The sequence below is a fragment of the Candoia aspera genome, chromosome 2, assembly GCF_035149785.1.
Source record: "Candoia aspera isolate rCanAsp1 chromosome 2, rCanAsp1.hap2, whole genome shotgun sequence".
NCBI lineage: Eukaryota > Metazoa > Chordata > Lepidosauria > Squamata > Boidae > Candoia > Candoia aspera.
The window spans coordinates 172670809-172691143 of record NC_086154.1 but is presented as its reverse complement, the minus strand read 5'-3'; the positions used below and the strand labels follow the sequence as shown (position 1 = coordinate 172691143).

At 37.7% G+C, this 20335-nt stretch overlaps 1 protein-coding gene across 2 annotated transcripts in view; it reads right to left on the bottom strand.

Moving 5' to 3' along the window:
- Positions 1 to 242: 242 nt before the first annotated feature.
- HOOK3 (hook microtubule tethering protein 3) overlaps positions 243 to 20335 on the bottom strand; it is a 51125-nt gene continuing 31032 nt past the window's right edge. The window contains exons 12-22 of one of the 2 annotated variants that reach the window (XM_063294885.1): positions 20092 to 20202; positions 17218 to 17305; positions 16699 to 16768; positions 15211 to 15351; positions 14322 to 14409; positions 10728 to 10762; positions 8924 to 9006; positions 8094 to 8194; positions 6077 to 6181; positions 4911 to 4982; positions 243 to 2646 (exon numbers count right to left, since the gene is read on the bottom strand). In XM_063294885.1, coding sequence (XP_063150955.1) covers positions 2506 to 2646; positions 4911 to 4982; positions 6077 to 6181; positions 8094 to 8194; positions 8924 to 9006; positions 10728 to 10762; positions 14322 to 14409; positions 15211 to 15351; positions 16699 to 16768; positions 17218 to 17305; positions 20092 to 20202 — 1035 coding nt within the window. In that variant the 3' untranslated portion in view covers positions 243 to 2505. The remainder of the gene's footprint in view (positions 2647 to 4910; positions 4983 to 6076; positions 6182 to 8093; positions 8195 to 8923; positions 9007 to 10727; positions 10763 to 14321; positions 14410 to 15210; positions 15352 to 16698; positions 16769 to 17217; positions 17306 to 20091; positions 20203 to 20335) is intronic. The other variant, XM_063294886.1, reaches the window with a different exon arrangement.

The following is a 20335-nucleotide window of genomic DNA, read 5'->3' as shown; positions in this document are numbered from 1 at the left end:
GCTCACTTGAGGGAATGATATTAAAGGCAAAACTGAAATGCTTTGGCCACATAATGAGAGGACAGGACACCCTGGAGAAGATGCTGATGCTAGGGAGAGTGGAAGGCAAAAGGAAGAGGGGCCGACCAAGGGCAAGATGGATGGAGGATATTCTAGAGGTGACGGACTCGTCCCTGGGGGAGCTGGGGGTGTTGACAACCGACAGGAAGCTCTGGCGTGGGCTGGTCCATGAAGTCACGAAGAGTCGGAAGCGACTAAACGAATAAACAACAAATGTCCCAGTGGTTTCGATAGGAAATACTGGCAACTAACTGTCTTTGGATTTCTTGATATTTGTCTTTCATTTTTTAACTTACAAAAAATGTGTGCTCTATTCTCTGGACATCAAAATCAATGCAATATTTAAATTACAAAGCCTTGACATTTCAAAAATTAGACTTTGCAATGGGCATACCTATCACTTCTGTGCAACTAGGAAGTAAACCAGCCAGACTGGGGAAATAAAAACCAGGTGCTTTGATGAAAGGTGAAAAACATCGAAGAATGATAAAAAGATGAAATAAAGTTGATTAAAAACCTCAATAACAACTAGCCAGAAAGGAGAGCTAGTAAAGAGACTGAAAGTTGAAAAAGAAGAGTAGATTACGTTCAAGTTTCTTTCAGGCAAGACTAAATAATCAGGTTTCATCAGATTACCACAATAGTTAGCATAAAAAACATCTCAGACATGGGTTTTGCTCTACCTTTGCATACAGAAGCACAGAATTAGCCAGTTAAGAATGTGGTCTAACATTCTATATAACTTGAACAAGTCAACTCTCAAAAGAGCAAGTACAGGCTTTACTGAAACAGGTTTATTCAACATTAAAATCTGATTTTTTTTCATGCAGTGTACCATTTCATAATCCATTCATCAGCACAAAAGGACATGATGATTACCTAATAAATTTGCTTATAGGTGCACATGTAAACACCTACCAATTTACCAAGTGAATTAAGCTTACACCGATTTTTAAATGATTTTTCTGCAGATGGGATAGCATCTGGCCTACTTTACCAAATACTGGAACCATACTACAGAAGGACCAATGGCATCACATTTCATTCTTATCACTTTTCTTTACATGAGTGGATTTTAAAAAATCTTTCATGTGCTCAGATGGTGATGAATAAAAACAAGCATTTTTAATTAAGAAAATTATTGTGCACTGTACGAATGTACTACTAACACAAATGAGGGGAATAATATCCATACATAAATAAATATGGTGATAAAATCCAGATGCATTCATTCCAAAGTGAAAAACAGGTTTGTTACCTTACCTTTAACCGCAAAGGCAAAGCTCTTGAAATATTCTTAAGAAGTCAACATAAGCCATGTTTAGAAAAACATAAAGCAAAATAATCTCTCTACTGAAGACTTCAACAAAACCTGGAACTATTTAACTTGAGTTAATCCCAAACATTAAATTGAGAAGGGTGTGATAGCTCAGAATCTAGAATTCACTTGCAGGAGAAATACTAGCCTTGCTTCTGAAAGATCCATAACTGCACAGGCATGAAATACCACTTGGCACAAAAGGTTAGCAAGTATACATTTCAGAATTACCTTGATTACCTAATGACATTGGTGCCAATGGCAAATGGATTTATCCTTCTTACTGGCCTATCAAAAACACTCCTCAGTAATGGAAGGCAATTTTTTTAAAGCAGCAGTCATTAATGGCATTTAAACTATCAACTTTGTTAGATATCTTGGGGAGTAGGAGAGAACGGGACAAGATCACCACTTTCTACATGGTTCATCACTTCATTTCCCAAGCTTCACTGTGTGAAACACCAAACATCTCTTAGATTTAGTCACCCAATCTTCAAATAATTTAGCCTTGGTAAGGATGTGGGCCAACAAAGCCCCAAATTATCCTGCCTTTCTCAAATAAAGCCAAAAGACACAAAGTAACAGCAGCAAAAGACAATTTCATGAACACTTCCCATCTGGTTCTTGCAACTTCTGCCAGCATGTCTGTCTATCTTTGCAAGTAATGTTTCACGTCTTTCTATGTAGCACTGTTGCAAATTACATTACCCAATTCAAACAGATCAAACAAATGTGAAAAAGCAGCATATATCTTCCAACACACTGGTAGCCTTAGAAAGAATGCAATACCGTTTACCAACAGGACATGTTAAATTTGTTTTCATCCATTACTGGGTTTTTTGTTAAGAGATGACAATTGCATATGAAAAGGGGAATGGGAAAATTGTATTAATACACTCCATTAGGTGTTTTTCAACTTTTTGGCACATTCAAAGGCGAAAGGAAGACTCCAGAAAGGAAGAAATGAAAAAGTTAAAAAGAAAATATCTCTTCTGGAAATGAGACATGAAGAGACAACAATACTGAAAGAATGCTGGCTAAGTTTTCCTGAAATACAGTCGCTTGTAACAGAAATAGGTCTTGATTCCAGGATGGCTTCCATTCAAAAGGCAAGGCAAGGTCTCTCTCTACCTTGCTGTGGCTGGCTGGACATGGCCCAAATAAGCTCTTCTTGTGCTGGTGGCCTGCCTTTGTCTAGCTAGGAAGGATTGTCCTGAACCAGTACTAGCAAGTCTGTCTTCTACTGCTTTTTTATGAAGAGTCATCCCCTATAGAAAGAAAGAGATGAAAAGAAAAGGCATTTAGTTTGCTTTATCAGGGCAAATCGAATGGGTTGCACCATTTCTTTCCCAAACCTATTAAGTCACTCCACTGAACTCTTTCCAATAAAACCCAGCCTTTGTTGGATTAAGCTGATTGTCTAGATATGCTTCATCCCACTTTCAGAAGCGAAACTGCTTTGGTCACCCTATGGAAGCTCCCTTATGTCAAAACAGAGGCAGGATAATAGAAGCCTACTCCTTCTCTTGAGAGTTCTGTATATCAATCACGGTCCTTTCCGATTTACTGTCTAAATTGGGTGCCCTGTTACAACGGTTCTCTTTGGTTGCTTCCAAAAGTGGAGCTCTGTTCTGAGGCAACTGTGTCACAGGGTTCCTCAGTGTTCATTTTAATTTTCCATGCCAACTCCACGAAACTGCTGAGGAGGCAGTTACACAGGATGCGGGCTGAACTGCCATCAATATGCAAACATACCTCGCTTTGCCATTCCTTTCCATCTAAATCAGATGAACTAGTGGATGTCCTGAATCAATGCCTAAATGGGCTGGATGAGGCCATAAACTGGAGCATAATCCAGATGAATGGAGATACTGGAGACGTGGGGATCATCTGTGCCACTTAGTAGTGTCTGATCATTTCTAATTCTAAGAGGGCTGCATTGTCCTTGAAAGATCAGGCACCTAGTTTGGAAGCATTCTTAGGTCCATTTCACTGGCCATACTGGTACTTAGGAAGACCTTTTTTCAGTTCAGGAAATAAAATTGCAGCCAGGTGGACAACAGTTTTACTTGCTAAGATACCTCCCACCTGGATTACTGAAATGCATGATATATGGTGTTTCCTTTGAAGGAGGACTGGAAAATTCAGTTTGTCCAAACGAGAGCTGTCAAGTTATGAATGACATGGTTGGTATAATCCTGTAATGCTAGCTCAAAGTGCGGCTCTGACTTTAACAGCACTGAATGGCTTGGGGCCAGAGTACCTAAAGGAACATATTCTCATCTTACTATGTGCTGAGGCACTTCCTCCAGGTATCCTCATTAAATGAATTTAGGTGGGCCTTGTCAAATATGGTGCCCTATATCTTCAATGTCCTTCCTAAAGGCAAGTCACCTGGCACTTATTTTGTTCAATAATTCCTCTTCTCCCAGGAATTTTAATTTTGAAGCATTAAATGCTTTATTATACTGGGATGGTAATTTTTATATTTTTAAATTATATTTCCCTGTGCTATTTCTTGATGTAGCTTATTCTTCTATAATCTAATCTTTTGGTCCAATGTTGGCACTAAGTCTTGCCTGCTTCCTTCTGACCAACTGAGGCAACCTTTAATTGTATCTTGAAATCCTAAAATAACTGTTTTCTTATTATAATGCCTACTAAATTAAATACATTTCCTCTACTAAGCAATCATAATCATTACCCATTTTTGTTGAACCCTAATCTTATTTGGGTAGGTCAATTCTGAGGAAGTTAGTTTTAGGGAAACTGAACAAAGTTTACATAAGGGAAAAATCCCTAAACCAATTCCCCATCCACATTTTGTTTGGCTGCCAGCGGAACATGGGGGTTCTCCTGGATTCAGGACTCCTGCTCGAAGAGCAGGTGGCAGTCGTAGCCAGGAGAGACTTTGCACAACTTGGTATTGTGCGCAAGCTACACCCTTTCCTGGACCGGGAGTCCCTCCAAACGGTCACTCATGCCCTAGTCATCTCCTGCATAGACTACTGCAATGTGCTTTACATGGGGCTACCCTTGAAGAGTATCCAGAAGCTACAGCTGGTGCAAAATGCGACTGCGTGAGCAGTCTTAGGAGCCCCTAGAAGGGCACATGTAACACCGTTGCTGCGCAAGCTGCATTGGGTGCCGGTTTGCTTCTGGGTCCAATTCAAGGTGTTATCACCTTTAAAGCCCTACATGGCATGGGTCCAGGTTACCTGAGGGGCCGCCTCACCCCCATTACATTGACTTGTCCCACCTGGTCAGGCAGAGAGGGCATGTTATGGACCCTGTCCACGAAGGATTGCCAATTGGCAGGGTCCAGGAGGAGGGCCTTCTCTGCTGTGGCACCCGTTCTCTGGAACAAGCTACCCCCGGGGTAAGACAGGCCCCCACTCTCCTGGCCTTTTGAAAGGGAGTAAAAACTTGGTTATGCCACCTGGCCTGGGATAAATGCAAAATAAACTACACAAGTCAAACAGTTCATTAAACTTTACTGATACTCATGTTTTATAGTCTGAAGTCTACTTACCATATTGTACCAGGCACTGACAATGTATCTCTCCTCCATTTCTCTTTGACTCTTTGTCTTTTCATATTCTTTCTAATGGGAAAAAAAGTATTTCTGATTATTTCACACAGATAATGTAATACGTTATAGAGTGCTCAGTGTTCAAGCACGTATCTTTATTTCTGTTGTGTGGAATGGTGGTAACTGTGGAATCTGGCTCCTCATTTGCAGGGAAAAGAACATTTTAAATTACTGATGACACTGTATATGTTACTTGTTTTTATCATAAGGCTCATATTTCAAAGAGCCTAGGATGAAAAGCATGATGGTTGTCTTTCATGTGTTTAATATAATTGTGGAGTCCTTGGTGCTCTCTGAGCCTTGTTGTTTTCTTGCAGACGTTTCATTGCCAGACTAGGCAACATCTTCAGTACGAAGAGGGAGTGGGCCTTGCTCTCTGTTTATATACCTGTGGCTTGCCCTGCTCGTGTTGGTGGGGGTGTTGTTCTTTGTCCTTGGGAATTCTTTGAATGGGCTGATGTTTGCTGCTTGGTTGATTGACTGAGTTAACAGTTCAGCTAATAGTACTTGATTAGGGTGTATTGTGTTGTTTGGTTGTTCATCTGGTGTTAATCCTAGTGTTGATTTTTGCATATCTGGGTGTTGATTGCTGGCAAGGGAGTGTACTGTTACATACCATTCAAAAGAGTCAATAGAAAGGCCAAAAGACCAGTACACTCCCTTGCCAGCAATCAACACTCAGATATGCAAAAATCAACACTAGGATTAACCTCAGATGAACCATCAAACAACACAATACACCCTAATCAAGGAACTATTAACTCAGGCAATCAATCAAGCAGCAAACAACAGCCCAAAGAACTCCCAAGGAGAGAACACCCCCCCTATCAACACAAGCAGGGCAAGCCATGGTATATAAACTGAGAGCAAGGCCCACTCCCTCTTCGCACTGAAGATGTTGCCTAGTCTGGCAATGAAACGTCTGCAAGAAAACAAGGCTCAGAGAACACCAAGGACTCCACAGTTCAACCCTGAGCTACAAATATTTGCTTTGATTGGTTTAATATGATTGCCAAGAAGACTCAACTGTGTGAGTTTTCACTTGAGATAAGACCTATTGATTTTGAGTGAGGCCTAATTCAGTTTAAATATGCACAGGAAATTACCTCCAAGGAATGGAACATCCTCTCACGTTCCTGCAGTTGATTCTTCAGTGCTTGAATCTCAGGCGCTGAACCTTGGTTCTGTTTGGGATCTAAGGTACGGATGACCTGGAAGAACAAGTATCGCATGCTAAGTAGGTAACTCCAAACAGGAACATAGGAAGCTGAGTATTTGTTCATCTAGTCCAGAACCGTCTGCTCTGACTGGCAGCACCTCTCCAGGGTCTTGGACAGGAAAAGGTCTACACAGGTAACTGACAGACTGAAACTAAGATCTTGTACATATAAAAGTTGTGTTACATTACTGAAACATTGTATCTTTGGCAGGTTATTTAGAATGGCTAAAGGTTATATTTAGGATTGCTGAAGTTTACAGAGCCTGCAACATATCCAGAAATATATAAATTTCAGTTTTATAGAAATTATGAACAGCATAAGTGTTCTGCCACAAGGGACAACTGGTTTAATTTTACTGAAAATAATTTTACTTTAAATACTTGGGGGCATATGAAGAACTCAGCCTAAATCTCTCTTCCTAGTATTTTGCATGTATGTATATGAATATGCATTAGGAGGAGAAAGACAGGGGAAGGTAGGGATAGAAATGAGAAGAAATTAGCTACCAAAGAAAGTGAGCTCGAAACTCTTTTTTCATGGAAAGGATCATCATCATCATCACCACCACCACCACCACCATCCATCTAGTTTAGTAGTCAGGTAGAATTTGCTATTTAGAAACAAATTTCTAAATACCAAAGTGGTTAAGGCACCAGGCTAGGAACCAGGAGACTGAGAGTTCTGGTCCCGCCTTAGGCATGAAAGCCAGCTGGGCTTTGGGACAGTCACTTTGGGACAGTCACTCTTTCAGCCCAACCCACTTCACAGAGCGGTGGCTGTGGGGAAACTAAAAGGCAAGAGCATTATCTATGCCACCCTGAGTTGTACAAAATAAAGTCAGAATACAAATCAAAGAAACAAACACCCCTATGACCGAAGTACCTTAAACAGATGATTCTCACCATCAGCAGTAGTCCTAATTTTTTAGCTATTTATATTCAGCCATCCCTCCAAGGAGCTCAAGAACATATCTAACAACCTTGTGAGCTAAGGTAGAATGGCAAATGATGGCTGACCTAGAATCTCTCAGTAAGATTCATGGCAAAGTGAAATCTGGTTTTCGCAGTCTACCCATACAACATACCCATACTGGTCTTGCCTGCTCTCATGTTTCCCCCTCTCTAGCATAATGAATCTTCAAAGCAAGTAATTCCATATTTGTTTTAATATATGCGTTTGGACCTGGATACTGAAGATCTCTTTCTTAGAATTCTCACTATCAAGCAGCAGAACATCCTGAGATAAATTCTGCTCAATCTATCAGTTGAAATTTTCATTATTAAATGTGGCAGGTGAAAGGAAAGATACCTTCAAGGCCCATTCCTTGTTCACCACATACAAGAATTAACTAAAGAAACAAAGTTGTGCAGCAAACAGTGATAGGGGAACAGTTGACTAACAAAAAAGTGGAAGTGGACGAATAAGGTTGAATTTGTTATTGATATAAGAAATATATTCTTGATCACTGAATGGCAAGATCATTTACTTATGAACTCATTTACTTATGAGTTCATAAGTAAATGATCTTGCCATTCAGTGATCAAGAATATATTTCTTATATCAATAACAAATTCAACCTTATCCATGCACCAATTTCTCACAGTAGCCATCAAGTTTGGGTTACAAATTCTATTTTTTTTATTTTATTCTTCTATTTTTATGAATGTATTAAATACAGACATGGGCCTGCACACACATTTATATTTATACAAGTCATCTTGGTTTTTAATTAATTATTTTGAAAATATGTTTAATGAAAATAAAAAAAGACAATGTAATATGAAAGAGCCGCAGCTGCAGTTCAGACACTAATTATTAGCTGTTCTACATTATTTTAGCACCACTTGACTATCTGTCAAAGCTGTAGAGGGGGCACGATGTTAGCAGAACACGAAACACTTACACTTTTAGCCTTTTCCAAATATTTTTTGTATCGTTCTTCCATTTGCTTCATTTCGTCTTCTTTTTTAGCCAAAGCTTCTTGCAATTCTTCTATTTTGAGTGCTTTATTCAGAGCAGATATCACATTTCAGAATAATGTAAAGATTTAAGAGATTTAAGTTTGAGAAGTTAGATATAGCGAAGAGCAGACAGAATCAGATTAAATAGAATGAAAAAACAGAGATTAGAATACATATTTGAACCATAACCACAAGGAATTCTAAAAACTGAGGGAAACCCAACTGGAGAAAGATCAGCATACATTTTTGTTGCTGATTACAAATAAGAAGTGGATGGCACCCACATTATTCAGATATGTATATGTGGCAGCCTTGCCTTACTGTATATGTTTATGTAGTTATACACAAATTCTATTTATTTCTCCAAACAAGCTACGCAACAAAAGCCATATTTACAGTAAGTACACAGTGTTCAGAGAGTTACTTTGAGAATTTCCCCAGAGCAGCTATATTATAATTTGCAAAGAAGGCATCTCCATGCATTGCAGGATGTTGAAGGAACAGGAGTTTAACTATATTTATTTCTGCTATTGAGTGAATTACATTCAAAGTGTATGCTACTGTATGACCCAAATGATAAAAGAACAATTAACAAGGTTTTATTTCATTCAAAAAAACCCCAGCTAAATACTACCTAGTAACTAGCTGAAATGCTGAGTCTTAGAATAAAAACTGTGTTTAAGATCTTTATTCACCATTGGGGAAAATAAATATCTTTGTAGTTCAAAAAGACCAGTGGCAATTCAATGATTTGAAATAGAGAACTACTCACAACTATTTTTATAACGAGGTTCTAAATCTTCAATGATTGCCCGTTTCTTCTGAAGCTCATTATTAGCTTCATGCAGCTTTTCACTGCAAAAAAGAAAAGAATTTACACATAAAACAACTGCTTTGTAGCTCTTCATTGGATCAATATTAAAGAGAGAAGAAATTAGGATATTATAGTTTTGGAACATTTCCACACAGAAACGGAGTTTCGCTAGAAACTAGTATCAGCTGTTAGTTATGTCAGTTCTAACTTTTGCTTTGGGGCACTGAGGATCCTTAGAATTAGCTGAGATTAAGAAAGAGTTAATGAAAGTAAGGAGACAAGGGAATGTGAGCTTGAGAGACTGTGGATGTGGCTATAGATGATTTATGCTGGAGCAGAGAAAATGGAAGGTTGGAGAACGTTAAGTCAAGGAAGATGTTGAGAAAGATGGAAAGTCTCAGACCAGAAACAGTGGAGGAACCAGTACCACATGAAGTTCTAGGTCTTGATAAGCCTCTGAAGAAGAACGATGTCCTTGGGAAGCAACTAATGGTTGCAGGAGGATACAAGAAGAATGCCGCAGCCGCCATTAGCAGGGGAGCAAGAGGGACAGTGGTGGAGGCAGGAAACTGGAGCCAAGCTCTTGGATCAATGAGCTCTGTACACAGAGATCCCTAAAGAGCTGCTAAAGGTTCCCAGGAAGTACTGGGTTAGCTTTGGAAGGCAGGCAAAGTTTGGTGAGGGGCACTGGGTAGGCTATTGCAGGAGAAGGGGAACCTGCATTTTCATTCAGTTCCTTTCTCCTAAGGCAGGTGCCTCAGTCCAATTATGACACTCAATCATGATGGCTGTAAGGAGACTCAGGGTTTCACTAGATCTGTTATTAGAAGGCTATTAGCTATTTATCTTATACGTATTATCTATTTATCTTGTAGACACAGTTTTATCTATACACTTTGTTGTATAGTGTATTGTTTGGAACTTTATTCCATGACCGTAAATAAATAAATTCTACTATATGCATATATATATATATATATGCTAAGACTATATACAGACAGAGAGATCAGTAGATAGTTAAAAACATAACTATACTATTAAATGTCAAACATTAATAGCACTTGATTAGGAATCTCAAATACCCTGTCAGTTAAGAGGACTTCTAAGTTATCGTATCTATAAATGAATAGAATTACAGGTCTAGCTGCCCCAGAACCAGAGTAGCTAATTAACTAATTCCTGACACCAGGAGGAATTTTTAAGTATACTTCACTAGAGAGAGAGAGTGTGTGTATGTGTGTGTGTATAAACACTTCTCCCCACCCTGACCCCATTTACACACAGCTCTCTTAATTAGCCAGTATGAGTTGACAAGGGTTTGGCAATGGCAGATTCACTTCCACTCCACTTACTATTGACTTCTTACAAATATATTACTGTTTTAAAATCATAGCACAGCATCAGTACTGCTTGCTTACTTATATAATAAAAAAATTCCTAGTTCAAACCATGATCTAAACATTTTATCAAATTATTAAATATTATTTCTGAGCCCTATAGGTGAAGTTCATTAAACTAAGAACACAGGCTATAGGTACCCACCAGGAGATAAGAGTCATATAATTATTGGGACTCTTTTTTCAGTAAAATATTCAAGGTTTGATTATTGAAGGATTTTAAACTGCAAGTATTTCCAAGTTCTTTCACGTCAATATACTAAGCAAGTGTTAAGTGATTCAGTCCTAATTATTCTCCATAAGATACAAATAGTAATTATTACTGTTATTATTATTAAAACAGTAGGAAGATTTTTATTACTCACAGATGTTCATCAAGTTTCTTTTTCAGAATGACTGACTGTAAATGAAAGAAAGAAAGGATTACTTGAAACCAACAAAGCTATATATTTTTATCCGAAGCATGAAACAAAGTCTCAGTGAATACTTTTAAGACAGATTTGGGACAAAGAACCAATGGGAAAGAGAAACTAGGCTGCCTAATCCCCCTCCTTATGTAATGTGTTTATATACACATTCATGGTATTAATGTAGCATTTCATATGCCAAAGCATCTCAAAGTGGTTCACAATAAGAAGCAGCAATACAAATAATTAAAAACACTTGTAACAATACAAAACAATATTCTGTAAAACTGGCTTTAAGAAAATATTTTTCCCAACTTTCATATTGAGTCCCTGTTGGGGGAGATGGGCGGTGATACAAATTCAAATAAATAAATAAGTAAAATATTGAGAAGGATTGGGTGAAGGGGTAAATTTTGAACAGATACCTACAAATTGTTAAGACAGGTGCCCCGCAAAAGCCAGGGTGAGGGCTTTCCACAGCATGGGTGGTGTCACAGAGCAGCCACCGGATAGTTCAGCAACTCTTGGTAAACAAAACAGGATCTCCCCTGATGACCAACCAGGTCCAGTAAGGTGAAGGCAACTTGGGTCAAGTTATTTAGGGGTTAATATGTCATAACCAAAACCTTGAAAATAGTTCAGTGACTAACTGGCAGCCAATACAGTTGCTTAAAAAAAAAAACAACGTAATATGTGCATGGCCAGATGCCTCACTCAGCAATCTAGCTGATACAATCTGCACCAAACCCAAGGGTAGACCCATATAGAGGGCATTATTATAATCTAAGTATGAAATTACCAGCACATGGATAACTGTAGCTAGACTACCCCTATCCAGGAAAGGGCATAATTTGTGTATCAGCCAATAGCAATAGGCAGTTCTAACCACAGAGGTCACCTGGACCATCAGTAATAATGATGACTCTAGGAGCACCCCTGGATTATAGACCTATTCTTTCTAAAGGAGCAAAACTCCACTTACAACTGATAAACCCTCCAAATCTGAATCCAGGAGCCACCCATTCCAAAGCCTCCATCTTGTTCAGATTCAATTTTCTTTAACTAGCTCTCATCTAATCCATTACCACACCCAGGTACTGCTTCAGAATATGTGCAACTCCTACAAAAAGTAGACCTGAATGTCATCTACACATTGTTGACACCCAGCTGTCCCCAGCAGTTTCATACAGCTGTTAAAAAGCACTGAGGACAAAAGAGTGTATAGCTGCCAGGCTGTAGAGGCAGCCCCCCAATACTATGCAAGCTTTTCTGAAATTACCCCTGCAGGTTAACAACTGCCCTCAATCCCCAACTCACAGAGCGTATTGTGGCCAACAGTGTCAAAAGCCACTAAGAGTTCAAGCAAAATCAACAAGAGTTATGCTCCCTCTGTCTCTTTTTCACAGGAGGTCACCTATCAGGGCATCCATGGCTGATTCTGTCCCAGAACCAAACTCCAGACTGAGATGAAGGAACTTTATTTTTAATCTAATTTAACAGTAGTATAACTAGGGCTGCATGCTAATTTCTTTTGAAATTTTACTGTGGATGCTTTATGGATGATATGTATTACCATGGGAGTTTTAAGTGCTGTAAATCACCAGAAGTCCCTGGCAGATTTGGTAGGAATCAATCAATCAATCAATCAATGTACTTATTTGGTGGGGCTTACACATGATAACACCAAAGCCCCTTCCACAGTGTGAACACACAAGAGGAAAACTTTGCATATATGATTGGGAATTATCTCGATTACCTGCACTAGTATTTCACACCAATTCCTATAGTAAGGAATTGTATAGCATGTTAAAGGTAAAGGTAAAGGTTTCCCTTGACGTTAAGCCCAGTCGTGTCCGACTCTAGGGGGCGGTGCTCATCTCCGTTTCTAAGCCGAAGAGCCGGCGTTTGTCCAAAGACACTTCCTCCGTGGTCATGTGGCCAGCATGACGACACGGAACGCCGTTACCTTCCCGCCGAAGCGGTACCTATTGATCTACTCACATTTGCATGTTTTCGAACTGCTAGGTGAGCAGGAAACCTCTAGAAATAATTTGAGGAAACACCTAACGAATTAAACTTTTAATGTGGAAGTGACCTCAGACTTTTCAAATCATCTGTATACCTGTTTCTAAGAAAACATGCCACAAGCTTGTCTAGAAACTGCCAGAAGGACAACAAGTACAAAAATAATCAAACAAGAGACAAATAGCACATAGCATGCAAAAAAGGAACACAAATAAGAATTTAAATCTTGTCCATTTAAATGTTTTTGGAAAATCTGAGCCACAAATGAGACTGATTCAAAGCAGGTTGAAATAAATAGGAAGCCATACTCACAATAGCCTTGCGCAGAAACCCATGCCAAGAGACAGAGGCGACAGTTTAGTACGAAGTGAACAGCAGCCAACAGAAGAAACTATTTAGTATCTTTTCTGAAGATAATACAATTAAAGCAAGGCATTCTCACAGAGCATGCACATTATCTTCTCTTTCTGTGCCCTCTAAGGTTTCTTTGTCCTATCTCATCCTCTAGAGAATTCTGAAAAACTATCACAAAGGTGTGTTAAGTATGTAAGTGAGGGTTCTTACTCAAAGCAGATGCTACAAAAAACAAGATAATTTTAAGAAAATATGAACTCAAAACTAGAATAAATTTTAAAAAAGGATGGTGATAATCTCAATTTTTTGCATGGACAAGATTTTGATGCAATATGCAGTAACAGTCAGACAGTCTGCTGTGTGCATCCTAATATAGTCTGTGATGGAGACCAACATAATGCTTACCATATATATTATCTAAGACACCAGGTTCTTGTTTGTATAATAAATTATTTTTAATGGTGATGTTTCAATAATAATTGGTCATACAAGGCACAAATCGAACATCATTTCCTAACAAAATTAAAAGGAAGGGCATTTGTACTCCTCAGCACTTATGGTAGCCCTGTGCTGGGAACATATTAAGGAGCTTATCATCCTCATTTGCTCCAATAATGCATTATCATTCTTAGAAGGGAAAAACAGCACCCTCATGTTATTAGGACTGATATGCTCAGCACTCATGGCTCCAATTCTCTATTTGCTGCTGTCTAAGGAATATGGATTACATTGATATATATATTGCCTGTGGGTCAGAAGATGAATCTTTACATCAAATAAATTATTAGCTGCCCAGAAAGTTGTAATTTTTATAGATGTTGCCTGTATAGGATTAAAGCTGGATACCAGCTGCTCTCCAGCTGGAAATATCTACTCCAATCCCATCTCAGCTGTTCCTTTGTCTGTTCCATCAGGTTTCTGATGGAGTCTTGAATGCAAACCTAAGACTTTTGTTCACCATCAGCTTTTCTTTTGAGAAAATCAGTTGAATTTCACTAAAGGGATGGGGTGTGTGTGTGTTTCAGTTCATCAGTTAAAAGCACAGAAACAAAATCACATTATTTTAGGAAGGTAGTAAAATTTGACAGAAAAATTAATACGATTAGCATGAAAATAGGATGCATTTAATACAGTTGCACACAGGTCCATGCATTTGTGTGTATTGCCACTTACATCTTCAGCTTTTGAACCTTGCTCCTGTAAAGACTTCTGTAATTCTTCAACCTGGGACTGTACTTCAAACAATCTCTGATTTACAAGCCTAGAAATAAGAAACAGGGTTTAACTTTTAAGAAACAATAACGGGTTTATTTTTCTTCTAAAAGATTCATCTGTTAGTTAAGGATCTTGAGTGTGTTTAGCAATATTTATGGAAATAATGGCCTTAAGGTTTTATTTTCTTATTAGCACACTCTCCTGCTCTTCAAATGAAGCAATACTACTATGTCTCCTCTTAATTACTGTAGAAGTCACTGAAATAACAAAGATGAGACAAGCACATCACACGCTATGTGAAAGATGGTGTTTTTTTTAATAAAGTTGAATAGCTTGCTGCCATGGGCTCCATGCTACTTCTCATTCACATTTTTGCAGCATCTATAGCAGTTGGTGCCATGGGCTCCATGCTACTTCTCATTCACATTTTTGCAGCATCTATAGCAGTTCAAGATTGCACTGCTGAAATACGTGCCAAACTGTTGATTTTTCTCAATACAATTTCTTGGGTTCATCAAATGAAACAAGCACAAAAATGGGTACATAAAGCCTCTATTAGGTTTGACACACATCTTTGGAATAACAAAAATTCCTACCCCTTTTAAAAAAAGAAGACAAACATTCTGACCCTGTCTCTAGTGATGTTATTACCTCATCACTCCACCATACCCTTGAAGTCTTCAGACATTATTATCATAAGTAATAACATGCAATCCCAGACAAAAAGTGTTGCTTTTAGTTTCTTTAAAGTGGAAGCATTCTTCAACATAGGGCCGGTGGTACTAATGTTGGGTTGGACAAGCCCCTCCCCACTCACTACTGTAAAAGAAAAACAGCCCCTTCTTACCTGTTCTCTGTTTCTAGTTCATTCTTTCTGAGATTGGCATCATCCAAGAGACTCTGCAGCAAAGCAATCCTCTCGTTGTCAGACCCTTCCTGGTTAAGTTTTAATACTTTGTTTTCATGTTGAAGGCGAATAAGTTTTTCCCTTGAGAAACAAAGGAGTAATGAAATAGTGTCACTCTCTGGGGGAGATCAATACCATCACTATAGAACAGTGTTTCTCAACCATTGCACCTTTAAGATGTGCGGACTTTAACTCCCACAATTCCCCAACCAGCATGTGTCAAGGTTGAGAAACACTGCTATAGAATGTACGCATTGTGTTGTAACCATCCTAGATTTGTTGGACAGCATCAACCTGCTTTGGATCATTTTTCTCAATAAATAAATGAACAAGCATATTTTTGACTCATTTGTTTAACTGGGTTCTCTAGTTTTTGGATTTGTGTGAAGAACAGATCACATGCTAGGCCGTATTTATACAGAAATACTGAAAATTCAAAAGGGGTCATAAACTTTTAAGCACCACTGTATAGCTAAATCCAGTTTATAACACCATTCATTATACTTCTTCCTGTCTTTCTATCCTTGCAAACCATCTTTGCTTCCATCGTATCGATACACTAGTTCATATACTGTCTTTGTTCTTTAATTATCTCTTCTCTTTTTCAAGATCTCATCAGTACCACCCATCCGTGACTGTCATACAATTTATCTTTGGTTCTTCCATTACTGCCATTCACTGGAGAGTAATATGCAACTATCACCAACCTACAGATTCCTGTTTTCATATGCACCCACAGGAATTCAGATGACACTAATTCATACTTTTAAAGCCATGGAAATAAAGACATTTATTTTCTAACTAGCTCCAGTTTAACATGCACTAGTCAATTTTATTGGTATATTTAATAAACAATGTCTAACTTTTTCCCTTGAGAAACAAAGCAGGAGTAATGAAATAGTGTCACTCTCAGTTAAGTGTCACTCTCAGTTAAGAAATGTTCTTTTAATACTAGCTTGACTCAACTACTCCAATACCAACTTCTATTTAAGAGCACCAGGAAGCTCCAGAGATGAAAATAACAGCTTACAGTAAATATCAGCTATTTTCCCCTAATTTAAGAATCTGCTAGCATAAAATAGACCACTTGCACTCCCCCTCCTGCCTTTTTTTTTCAACAGGGCCTCCAATAGTTTAGTTCAGTGAATAGTATGCATTTTTTTTAAAAATGAAAAGGGGAGAAAGGAAATAAAATACTACACAAGTGCCCTGCAATTCTTGTGAAATACAAGGAAGGATTAAACTGATTCTGGGTTGCTAAAGATTTCTTTTTCAAATATTTGTCTGAGGAAGATTAAAATCATTTTTAGTAAACTCAGAATGAGATAAAATATTAAACTGGGCAAGATCAGTAGGAACTATTAACCTGAGCCCTGATAAAACATCAGTAATATATAAAGCTAAATATTATTTTATGTGTATACTTACTTTATTTCTGGAGTAACAATTTCTGCTGCTAAACTGTCAGAAGATCCCTGACCTTCCAGTGATAATAATCCTTTTTTAGGGAATGGTGAAGAAAGAAAACATTAAAGAGGACAGAATAGTAAATTAAGAATACTGTGGTTTCAGTGGAAAAAAATACAGTTCAACTCTCCTACCCAAACCCAACAAATACATAAGCAAGCAATACAGAATGAAAAACTATCAAAACATTATCCCCTCATAAAAATATCATATATATATATATTACACACACACACACACACACACACACACACACATAGTTTCAAGCCTGCAATGAAAATTCCCAATTTGCAAAATAATGATTTGTCCTAATTCTTGATTAAGCATCTCCAATATTCACTGAACCTGACAAATAGTCCCTAGGTAAGGAGTCATTATTTCTTTCAATACTCCTAACAAGACCCCAAAATGGAAAAAGTGATGCAAGTTTAAATAAAGCATATACTTTTCTCATAAGCCATTACATTTCCAGAATCTTACCTGAAGTAGTCAGTTGTCCCTCTTGTGCTTTTATACAACGAATCTCTTCAATGGTTTCCTTTAGAGAATCTCTCTCTGTCTTTAGCCGCTACAGATTAAAAAAAAAAAAAGACAGACATTTCACCATTTCAGCAGACAGTTCAGAAAGGATAGAGTTATGATACCATCTGAAGTGACCATGCAGAAGGCAGGCCTAGTCACAGTACTAGTCTACAGGTAACTGGAATTTTAAACCACTTCACATTATCCAGGGAACTGAAGAGTAGAGAGGAAATGCAAGCACCCATCACATTATATTCCATTTAGAACCAACAGGTCAATAGTAGCAATTCCAGAAAGACATCAGAAAAGGAACCATATGTGGCAAATGAACTGAAATAATACACTTCTGGAAGGGAGGGTGGCCATGTTGCATTGACATTTTGTGCCAAGAGATGCATCTCTACAAGTAGGAAGAGGTTATACAAGTGCATCACTCCAGCTCCTAATCAGCATACAAATCCATTAAGCCATCCCTGACAGTAGCCATCCAACCTCCAGGAAGGAAAGTCCACTGCTTCATAGCTCTTACCATCAGTAAATTCCTCCTAATATTCAGCCTGAAAGTCCTTTCTTATAATTTCAACATATTGGTTCCTTTCCTACCCTTGGTTTAACAAACACATGTCTGTCCTCACTGCATGTAACAGCTTTTTAGATATTTGTAGACAGCTGTCGTATCACGTTCGGTCTTTTCTTTTGCTAACTACACATTCCCAGCTTTTTGACTATTCCTCATGTAGCTTGGTTTCTAGATCTCTTATCTTCCTGGGAACTCTCCTCTGAATTCACTCCAGTTTCTCTGAGTCCTTTTTAAAGTGTGGTCTAACCAGTGCTGAGTACAATGGAACTGTTACCTCCCATGAAGATGATGCAGTGCTTCTGCCAATCCCACCCAAGACTGCACTGGTATTTTTAGCTGTTGCATTACATTGTTTGTTCATGTTTAGATGGCATTCCACTAGTACTCCTAGATCCTTGTCACATGTACTTCTGCCAAACCAGCTCTCTTGAATCATATACGTGCACACACACACACACAAACACACGGTGGCTATGAAACATGAATGACACGGCAGAATGATGTCAGTCAAGTTGCATGGTGTTACTGGTTTAAGATACCTTATGCTCAAACCAAGTTTTAGGGCATTATTTGTTTTTCAACATAACTGTAATGAAAAACAGTGCCACTGATATTCAGTATCTTGTTGCTGAATTTTGGCTCTGCAATCCTGGAGGAATGCCTGCACTATAACACTGACTATTATGAACTGACTATACCAGCTTGACACAAAAAAATAAATTCAAGCTCAGCTCCCACTAAATGTTATATGATACTTGAAATAACTGCATGTATAAAACAATGCCCAAATATTTAGCCAATGGTTTCCTGTCTCCCCCATATTACACTGGTTGAGTCAACACTCTATGTTTTATACAGATGTGATGCTATTATCAAAACCAAAAGAATCATTTTTTCTTAATAAAACAAAGTTAATTTATTTTGAAGCACATACAATGAGGGTTTTTTTCACTACTTGAGAAACTGAATCTGAAATATCAAAGGGTCATGATGCAGAATTTAACATTACTATTTTGGAAATTACAGTATGTTTGCAGTTACGTAACTAAAAACTCTAAGATCTATTATAAATGTAAATTCAAGGGAAAATAAGTCATCTAATATCTTTTCAAATATATAACAAATTGGAGTCACAGAATAGGAAGGAATATTTAGTTATGTATCACATAACACAATATGGCTCAAAATTTCTGGAGGAAATCTATTAAAAGCCACAAAACCTTTTAACAATAGTCTTAGACAATACTAATGATAAGGTAAGCAGGGATCATATTGCTCTGATTGTGGATATATTAATGGAAGCAAGGCTACAGTCAACAAAAGCTAGCTCAAAAGTCTACAACTGATATGTGAATTATTATGATACATATGCAACAGTAAAACAGGACTGCAGTACATTCCAGTTCATCAGTAGAGCAGGGCTTGCTGAAGTACACTATCCCACCACAAAACTCCTTGTCATCCCTGGGCTAACGAACATCTAAATCCTCTACTCTGCTCAGTTTATTACTATATCTTTACATGGATCCTAGGGAAAGATAATCTAGTTGAATAGACACAGATACAGATTTCAATCTTTATTATGAGATCTGAGATTAAAAAAAGAAACAGAAGGAGAAATCATATATCTTTCATGAATAATTACTTGGAAGAAAAGATGAAGAACATGTTAACCTAGATCTGACAGTATGTACATTAGCATGATTTGTGAAACCTAATGGCTAATAAAGAGAAGAGAGGTAAACACAATAGATTCATAAATACATCTGAATTATAATTTCATATTAATAATATGATGTAATGACACACTCCTTTTCCCATCCTTGTCTCCTTTCTTTAAGTTGTTACTTAATTTATGTTTGCCCTTGACCAGCAAATAAATTAATCATTTATTGGTCAAACCCACAAACTTGAGTATTACATGCAAAACAGTGATGGAACCCTGCACAAAATCAGCAAAGAAAAGAAGCACAAAGAACTATAAAAAGCAAAGTTGTAGTAATTAACAGCATATATTAAAAACAAATTGTATCACTGAATCAACTGGAAGAGAACACTATGAAAGATTATATAAAAAACCAAGATCAAAAGGAAGGTAATAAAGAGCAGTAGGAAAAACACAACTGAAGAATTCAGACAACTGACTACACATGCATAACAAAGATATATACACTAAATTTTAAAAAGCAACATTGATTACCAATAGTTTAGGTGTATAATGGAAAAGCAATATTTATATGTTGAATACGTACATCTTTTTCTTTTTGGAGACTATCTACTTTTTCTTTCAGCATCTTATACTCAAATTCTAATTTGTCTGCTTTCTTGGATTCTTCAGACAATCTGTTTTGAAGTTCAACTACCTGCAATAGCAAGAAGGGATCACTAGTTACCAATATTAAAGTATAAATCTTCATTAAGAGCCAGTAATAAACAGAGGATGAATCACAGCAATCTTTAAATTAATGCTTTCTCATTCCTTCCTCCTCTCCTCTG